Raw genomic sequence first — 8,551 nt, 5'->3', positions numbered from 1 at the left:
TGGGCTGGGCAGGTCAAAGACAGGACAGGGGCCAAGGTTAGGACCTAGTGGAAATGAGGGCTCTGAAGAGCCTGAGGAAAGTTTGGTCAGGAAGAGAGTCTTTGTCACCTCCTGGTATTATCTGATATGTTTCTTTAAATTGACTTTAACTTTAGCTTCATGCATAAGTTGAGGAACTAGTTATATATATTTTTCTAATACACATTAAAATGGGTGCACATTATTCAGAATTTAGGATCATTGGGTACCATCTAAAATGTCTTGTGTATCACCACTGGCATACATTCCACACTTCAGGAAATGTTGGTTTTACGAAGAACACAGAGATGCTGATTGAAAGGCTGTATTTCAGCTCTGGCCCATATGTTGGCTGTTAGCTCTAAGCTGATTACTTTGGGGCACCTCTTGAGTCTCACAGAAGGGGCTAATGACATTTTCATGGAGAGTGGAGGAGAGAGTGAGGTAAAAGCAGGGGCCTGAGCTCCAAAGCTCCTGGCCTCAAAGCTTCCCTACTCCCGCTGCCCAGATGTGGAGTTGGACCTCCAGCGGAGCGTGCAGGCCGTGCTCCGGGAGCTCAGCGCTCAGACCCCAGCCCTGCAGAGAAACCAAGGTAAGAGCCTACGGGTATCATCCTTCTGCTTCCCGTGCACCCCACACCAGTCACCTCTGCCCACACATTCTCCAGAAAGTGCCTGAGCACGGAGCTCACAGAGTGAGGGTCTTCGAGCTGAGCCCTCATTCTTCTGGAAATCCCTGAAGCCCAAAGGACCCAGAAGACTTCTCTGCCCCCGCTCTCCCTGGCAGCCACTGTGGCAGAGCGCCTTGGGGATCTGCAACTCGGCTTGCAAATAAAATTCCCCTGGACCCACCAGGCCCACATGTCTTCCATAAGCCATATGCACCTACCTCTCCCCGCTAGTGTCCTACCTTCCCTCTATTCTGTCCTGAGAATTCACAGTCCACCAAGGGAAGCATATCAGAATTCCCCCACACACAAGCAGCCCACACATGCGTACCTGGAGCCAAGCACCCAGCTGAGGGGTGAGCCCTGTGGCTGGTCAAAGTCATGGTCTAGGACTCCAGGACTCAGGGCCCTGCTCAGAGGGGTCTCCTCTAAGAGCTGCCTGGCCCGCCTGGTTGTGCGGGGCTCCCCTTTCTTCTGGCCCAGGTATGTGGAGATGGTCCCTGCACAAGAAGGTCGAGCGAGATCCTGGTAAGAGTCCGGCGCTGGTCCGAATTCTGCTCAGAGAACTGGAGAAGGTGGGTTCCCGGGCTTCAGGAGGCCAACAGGAATTAGAGGAAGAGAGGCCAATCCACTGTGGCCTCAGTCCTATCAGTGCTGCGTCCCCCAAACTGTGGTCATTAGTGGGCCATCTGCATCACTTTTACCACATGTGTCTCCCTCCTGTACTTTTCTATAAGCAATATTTTCTTGACATTGACTCCTATTGTTTAATCTGAGCTAACAGATTTCTAAAAGAAACTATAACACGGCCATCAATGGAAAATCCATATCACTTGACGGAAACAAAAAGCACCTAAAAACATAAAACGTAACTATTAAAAATGTTCAAAATAATCCACCTAAAGTTATCCTCCACACCTCCCAGTGCTCTGCATATGACTCTTTGGGGAACACTGTATTCAAGGGGGCCTCCAATTGGGACTTTCTTGTCACTTTGCTGCCTGCCCCTGCCCTGAGTCAACGCTGCCCCTCTGCCACGGAGTTCCCTGCACCCCTCCTCCCACGCATTCACACTTGGACTCCTACACCTGTGCTCTCTCCCCCTCCCTCACTCCTTCTCTACTAGAGCAGACTGTGGCCCTTTTCCATTCTCCTTGGCATAGTAGGATGCTGCCTTCCACCCCCAAACTGCCTGCTGCTAGGATGTGCCCCCTCCGCCCCCAGGACAATAAATGTCCCATAATCCCCTGTTTTCTAGGCAGAAAGGGAGGACGAACGGCATGTCATCATTCCCTTGCTGCACACTCTAATGTACGTGCTCACGAAGGTGAGCTGGGGCTGAGGGGCGGGGTGGTCATGGTGATACATGATGAGTGACTGGGCTGGACACTATCCTTGCCCCTCAGTGGACACCCAGGAGCCTAGGAGAACTCTTGGATTGCCTGCCCCCTCCCTAACAGATGAAGACACGAAACTGGGTTGGAAAGGGATTTGCTGGAGGAAGAAGTTAGGATGAATTTCCCTCTTGGGAAGTTTGAGTGGGGTGTCAAAGAGGTGATGTCTTACAGACACTGGGAGAAGAGGCTAAAGGTATAGATTTGGAGAGAAGTGTAGTCCAAGTCCTACTGTCAGGTCCCACCTTCCTCCTCTCCCACCCCACCCTACCCCACCCTGATCCCTTTGTGACCTCTGGCACCTCAATTCCTCCCTGTCACACAGGCCACAGGTATCACAGAGGAGCTCTACCGGAGGACTTACGCCTTTTGCATGAGATTACTGACCCTGCCTGCCCCCTACTGCACGGTCGCTCTGGATTGCGCCATAAGGCTGAAAACAGAGCAAGCTGTCCCAGGTAGGAGCTGCTGGCAGCTTCATCTCCCACACTGCAACTCAGCTTCATCCAAGATCTTACACTTGTCTCCAAGATTCTGGGGAGCTCAAAAATCTCAGCACCCTCTGTGGGAAGGTGGGAAGTGGGGGTCAGAGAATTCAACTGGCCAGCTGAAGTGGTCTGCTTTGCAGGAACGCTGTACCAAAGGCTGGTCATTGCCGAGCAGAACTTAAGGAGTGAACTGTATCCCTACCAGGAGAGGTGAGTTGCCGGGAGAGGTTGCTGCCTTCCACTCCACCCAGGTGTTGGGTCTGTGTGACTGCTCACTTCCAGGATGACAAAAGAGGAGGCTGGCTTGAGAGGAACTCCAGCACAGCTACCCATCCATGACATTTGTCCAGCAGTGGGGTGTGTTTTCGAGGTGGATGGGGTGTGTCCTTCCTTGGAGACCACTGAAGGCAGAATAAGTCTTTCTTCTTGAGCTACATTCAGAGCTCTCCTGCTCACATGCAGAGGGTGGGCAGGATCACTGACCACTCTGGAGTTCTGCTGTTTCACCTCCAAACTGCTCTTGGCTATGATGTAGCATCAACCAGCCAGGCAGCCAGAGGCAGCTCCAGAATATGTACATAGTGGAGGGAGTTCAAGCAATAATCACACAATAAAATCTGCAGGCTTCATCTATGTGTGCCTGACTCTCTAGATAAGATTGAGGAAATGTCCACTGTTTATGTTAGAGACAGAGACTGATGCATTGGGGGTGCATAGTACCTCTGCTGAAAGATACGACGTGAGGCTCTGTTCATGGACGGTGCAGGGAGATGAAGGGATCCTAAGCACTGGAGAGATTGGGAGGACACAGTTGAGTGGGGAGGAGAGGGTAGGTGAGGTTGGTTTTCTGGTGTGATAAGGGTGATGAAGATGGAACTCACTCAGGGTTCAGAGCTCCAGTTTTGGTGGGAAGGGTGTAGGGCCTCCTAGAGGGCATGGTTAATGAGCCATGATGCTGAGGGAGGAGGCAGGATTTAGGTTGAAAAGTACCTAGACACGAAACTAAAGGGACTGAGAAGGACCAGCTTCCTCTCTAGAAGGGCCATGCATGCTCTTATTTGCCACGGTCCCTACCACTTCCTATTCTTGTTCCCTCCATAGATTTTTTTTTAACTTGAAACAACTGTTTTTTGAGGATGTAAAAAACTTAGGGGGCAGAAAGGCTCTGAGAATACTCCTCCAATAATTCTTCCAGTCCTTATCCTCATCAGCACCAACCCCCTCCACCTCTGTCCTCAGAGTGTTCCTCTTTGTGGATCCTGAGCTGGTATCTCCCTCGGTGTGCAGTGCCCTGCTGCTGGAGATCGAGGCAGCCCAGGTGCAGCAGACACCTGAGGCCTGCATGCGCTACGTGGTGTCCCATGCCCTGCAGGTGGCTCTGGGGGAGGCCTGCCACATGAGTGCTCTGCAAAGGAAGCTGCAGGTAACTGCCCTTCCCCCACCCTTGTTGGTTCCAACCCAGGGCCCTGCATGCCCCCACCAATTGCTCATTCTACTGTCTTCTTCCCTCTCTTGTTGCCATATAACCTTCTCCTAAATCAAAAATTAAAACACGTCCAGTAAGAAAAATCTGAAAAAATGCAGATAAGTCACAGAAGAAAATAAAAATCGCTCACACCCCTCTACCTAAACATATTAGCAATTAACATTTTGGTATATTTTCTTACTAATAATGACAATAATAATCATAATAGCTACTGTTTATTGAATGTCTGCTGTGTTCCAGGCACTGTGTTAAGCACCTTACATGTATCTCATTTGAAAATTCTCACCACAAAATCGTGAAATGGATATCACTATCAAAACTAAGATATTGATAACCTTGTGGTCACACAAATGCAAAGTGACTGAGCTAGGATTTGAACTCAGATCTGACTTCAAACCTATGATCAGTAGTCTCCCAGATCCACTCCCCTGCCACTCCTTTTTAACAAATTGAGATGTCAAACTCTGTATACAGTTTTATATTCTGCATGTTTATGTGCACATATATAATTCGTTTCCCAGGCCATTGGAAATATGCCATATGAAAATATTTTCCTTGGAAAATACTTCTAATGGTAGCAAATATTCTCTCTTGTGAATGTGTTGTTTTTATGTAAGACAAGTTGCCTGTTCCCGTTGTGGGCATTTAGTTTGTTTCCAACACTTACCCATCTATTTCCTCATATTCTCTCTGACTCACAACCATGACCCCGTCCACAGCCAAGGCTTCAGTAGGTAGAAGATCCTCTGGCCAAGGGTTTTATGTACAGTGGATTTCACAAAGGTGATATGGCAGGTAGGAGAGGATGCTGTCTGGGGCTGTGAGTCCAGCACTTGGGGATGACATTTTCGCAGGGAAAGGCTCCCGTCCTCTGGGAAAGGCTGGACTGGATAATGGCTAAGGTTCTGAGCGGCTTTGACTTAAAGTTGTGGTGCTGCTGCTGCAGGATGGGGCAGGTGCCGGTAGAGAGGGTGTCCTCAAGGGGTCAGCTATCCCCTGCTTGTCTTGCCCCAGGAAGTGGGTGTCAGTCCTTTTGCCAACGCATGTCTCAGACTCTGCTTTGCCCATCAAAATGCACTAGATGTGTTGCCCTTCCTTCTCTCATTTTCCATCTTGAATCATCTACATCTTGTATTCTTCTTTTGATAGGTGTCTTTTATGTAGGGCTATGTCCTTCCTTAAACCATGTTGATTTCATTGTTATCATTCCTTTTCCCTAAAAGTATCATTCACACCTTTATTTTTATTTATTTATTTATTTATTTTAGGCGAGGCAACCCTTCGCTGACCTCACAGATTGCAAGGACCTTGTCAGCTTACACTCCCTTATTTTTTTTATTTTTATTTTTTTATTTTATTTTATGCCTACAGCACCTGGTCTTCCTATGTGGTCTCTCATCCAAGTACTAACCAGGCCCGACCCTGCTTCGCTTCTGAGATCAGATGGGATCTGGCTTGTTCAGGGAAGCATGGCCGTAGACTCCATTCACACCTTTAGCATATCATTCCTTTGTGGTTGCCCACCCGCTTGGACTTGTAGAGGGTTCTTGATTCACTTCCTCCACCCCACCAAACTTGACATCTCTCCTTCTGTATCATCTCCTTTTGGGAGTTCACAGCACACAGTCACATCGTGGAGGAATTGCCCCCTCCACGCACACATATGCTAACTTGTACCTAAGCCCCATTGTGGTTCTAGCACAGACATCTATGGCCCCTATGTGGGCTACTGGGCGTCCCCTCTCCCTGCGATTAGCCATGGCTCTCAGGAAGGTGGGTAGAGGAGGGGAAGAGCTGTCCTGACCAGAATTTGGTTGCTGACTCCTCCACTCCTCCAGTGGCTCTGGCAATTGCTTCTGGCTCACCAAACAGTCCATAGTAAAGGAATCATTTCGACACAACCAATCCAAACATTAGAACATTAATTTTTGTTTCTCAGTGATATGGAGAATAGATGATGCCAAGCCTCACTCCACCCCTGAGTTGGATATAGCTGGGGCTCGGGAATAGGCTTAGGAATAAGGCCAGTCTGGGTTTGAGGGTTTCAGGAATGGAATAGGATTGGAAGGTATCAGGACAGGAATAAAGTAGGGTTCAGGGCTGGAATTAGCAGGTCTGTTGCATACACTATTTTGCAATAAAAAATGCTGAAAGTAAAAGCTGTATTTTTTAGTCATAGTCAAAATGTTAGGCACCCCACCCCTACCTCATGTTATCCAGAGCCCAACGCTCTGAGTCCCCATTTTTGCATATAGAGAATTAAGAGGAGGAGAGAAAGAATTGCAAGGAGAGGCTTAGGGAATACATCACTGATCTCAAGTTAGAGATTCTCAGAAGCTTAGAGTTAAGAGGTCCTCAACAGTCCCCTGGCACCTATCCTCCCACATTGGGTGCTGCGGCTCCTAGACATCAGGCTGGCCTGGAGCTCTCTAGCACATGTTGACCACCACTCTCCACCCTCCTGAGACCTTTGGCCTCCTTATCTGAAATTCTGCCTCTTGAGACAGCTTTAGCGATGCCATTCTCAATCATCCCTGCTAGATAGAGGACAAGTGGAGCCTGGGAGAGGTGGCTCAGCCAGCCACGGTCTGGTGAGTAAGCCTTATCTGACCATCAGCCCACATCCTATATGCTGAGGACCTGGTTTGAGGCCCAGGTGGGGATTAGATTTGTCTTCCCACATTTCCAGGGAACCAGTTGACAAGGTCTTGACACTGGGAGGTCAGCTTGGGACAACCCATCTCTCTGACTCTCTGCACTATGTTCTAGATGCTAGAGATGGGTGTCTCCAGCTAGGTCAGCGCCATGTGGGGTCAGGGCAGCAAGGACCAGGGGAGGCTTCTTTGAGAAGCCTTGAAGCCAGGGATTTCTGGAGAGATGTGGGAACAAGGCCAAGGAAGGCATCTGGAGACATAGTTTGAGAGTCAGCTCTCAGTGGGTTAGCAGCAGGACTGTGAACCAGCCATAGCTTTTCAGGATCTAATTTGCCTCATTTCTTCATTCTACTGAGCTCCAGAAAGAGCTTGCCCACAACTGGTTCTATAGGAAGCTCTGGAACTGAGCTCACCTTTCAAAGTTGTCCTGAATTAGGGTGAAGGGGCCAGGGTTTTTTACTTCCACGACTACTAGTTATTAGGTGGGGACTGTCTTCAGAAAGAGGGGTATGACCTTGGAGAGGTGACTTACTTCAGTTGAGGGCAGTTTTGGAGAGAGACTCAGCTGAGAGCTGTCAGCTGCCAACACTCCCAGCAGAGAGGCTAATAAATGCCTTAGTCCTGAAAATGGGAATCCGGGTAGTCACCATGGCATTTATCATATCATTTCACTCAGAGTCAAAGCCAAAGTCATTACAATGGCCTATAAGACCCTCGTGATCTGCCCCCACATCCTCATTTCTATCGCTTATCCATCTCCTATACTCTACCTTTTTCTCTCTGCTTTAGCTACACAGGCCTCCTTATTGTTCCTCAAACACGCCAGACACATTTACACCCTGGACCCCGGGGCCCTTGCACTTGCTGTTCCCCCCCCCCCCCCCGTGCTTGGAATGTTCTTTTGGATGTACGCATTTCGCTCCTTCACTTCCTTTAGGTCCTTACTCAAAAGCAATTTTTCAGCGAGGCTTCCCTGATCACACTAAAATTTTAGCCTCTCCCCAAAATTCACATCCTCCTTTCCTGTTTTATTTTATCTTCAACACTTACTGTTATTTATTATACTATAAATTTTACTTATCTTGTTTATCATCTACCCCCAGCCTCACAGAGACACACTATACTATAAGATCCATGAAGACAGGAATTTTTGTCTGTTTTGTTCCCTGCTGTACCCCAGCACCTAGAACAGTGCCTGGCACATAGTGGATGCTCAATAAATAATTAATTTATAAGATGAAGCACTAAGATGAGATGATCCCTATGGCCCCTTCCAACTCTGATTCCATATGCCTCTAAATGTGTTTGTTTATTCAGTTAATTGTTCAGCAAATATTTATTAGAGTCCTAGCTAGTGTGAAGGACTCACACTGCCATAGCTCAGGAAGTTGAAACCCCTCTCAGCAGACCTCTAGCTCAGACGAAAGATTAGAGCAAGCTCTGTTGTGCCTGCTCATGTCACTTGTTTGGACCCTGAAACTCCAGTTATAAGATGAGATTAGTTGGAGGGGGTCAGGGGTGAGGGAAGACAGCCAGAGACCATGATCTAGGGTAGTTCTTCTCAGAATGTCAGAGCTATACCACTGGAGGCAGGAGGCTGCCATGCTAAAGAGCAGGAAATGGCACCATGAGAAACTCTTTCAAAACACGTTTCTATTAAGGAGAAAGGCTTGTCTTTGTGCTTTGCCCCTAACCTCTTTCACACTTACTAATCTCCCTTTTTAAAAAGAGAAAGCAAGTTTCAAGCTCCTAAGCCTTGGCAGACTGTGGTACCTGGCTAGAATTTAATATAAAGCTTTGTGATCATTATATTCATCTTAGCTATTTTCTATTTATGACAAGTG

General features: G+C 48.1%; 1 protein-coding gene and 1 pseudogene across 1 annotated transcript in view; one reads left to right on the top strand and one right to left on the bottom strand.

The window, feature by feature from the left end:
- Positions 1 to 8,551, top strand: part of PIK3R6 (phosphoinositide-3-kinase regulatory subunit 6) — a 39,042-nt gene that overhangs the window by 1,838 nt on the left and 28,653 nt on the right. The window contains exons 3-8 of the mRNA XM_011359118.1: positions 527 to 610; positions 1,169 to 1,260; positions 1,944 to 2,012; positions 2,405 to 2,537; positions 2,708 to 2,777; positions 3,807 to 3,990. Of these exons, the coding sequence (XP_011357420.1) occupies positions 527 to 610; positions 1,169 to 1,260; positions 1,944 to 2,012; positions 2,405 to 2,537; positions 2,708 to 2,777; positions 3,807 to 3,990 (632 nt within the window). The remainder of the gene's footprint in view (positions 1 to 526; positions 611 to 1,168; positions 1,261 to 1,943; positions 2,013 to 2,404; positions 2,538 to 2,707; positions 2,778 to 3,806; positions 3,991 to 8,551) is intronic.
- LOC111738915 lies at positions 5,416 to 5,534 on the bottom strand (annotated as a pseudogene).

This window comes from Pteropus vampyrus, unplaced genomic scaffold, assembly GCF_000151845.1.
Source record: "Pteropus vampyrus isolate Shadow unplaced genomic scaffold, Pvam_2.0 Scaffold44, whole genome shotgun sequence".
NCBI lineage: Eukaryota > Metazoa > Chordata > Mammalia > Chiroptera > Pteropodidae > Pteropus > Pteropus vampyrus.
The sequence above is the reverse complement of the archived record's forward strand: the minus strand, read 5'-3'. Positions and strand labels throughout refer to the sequence as shown.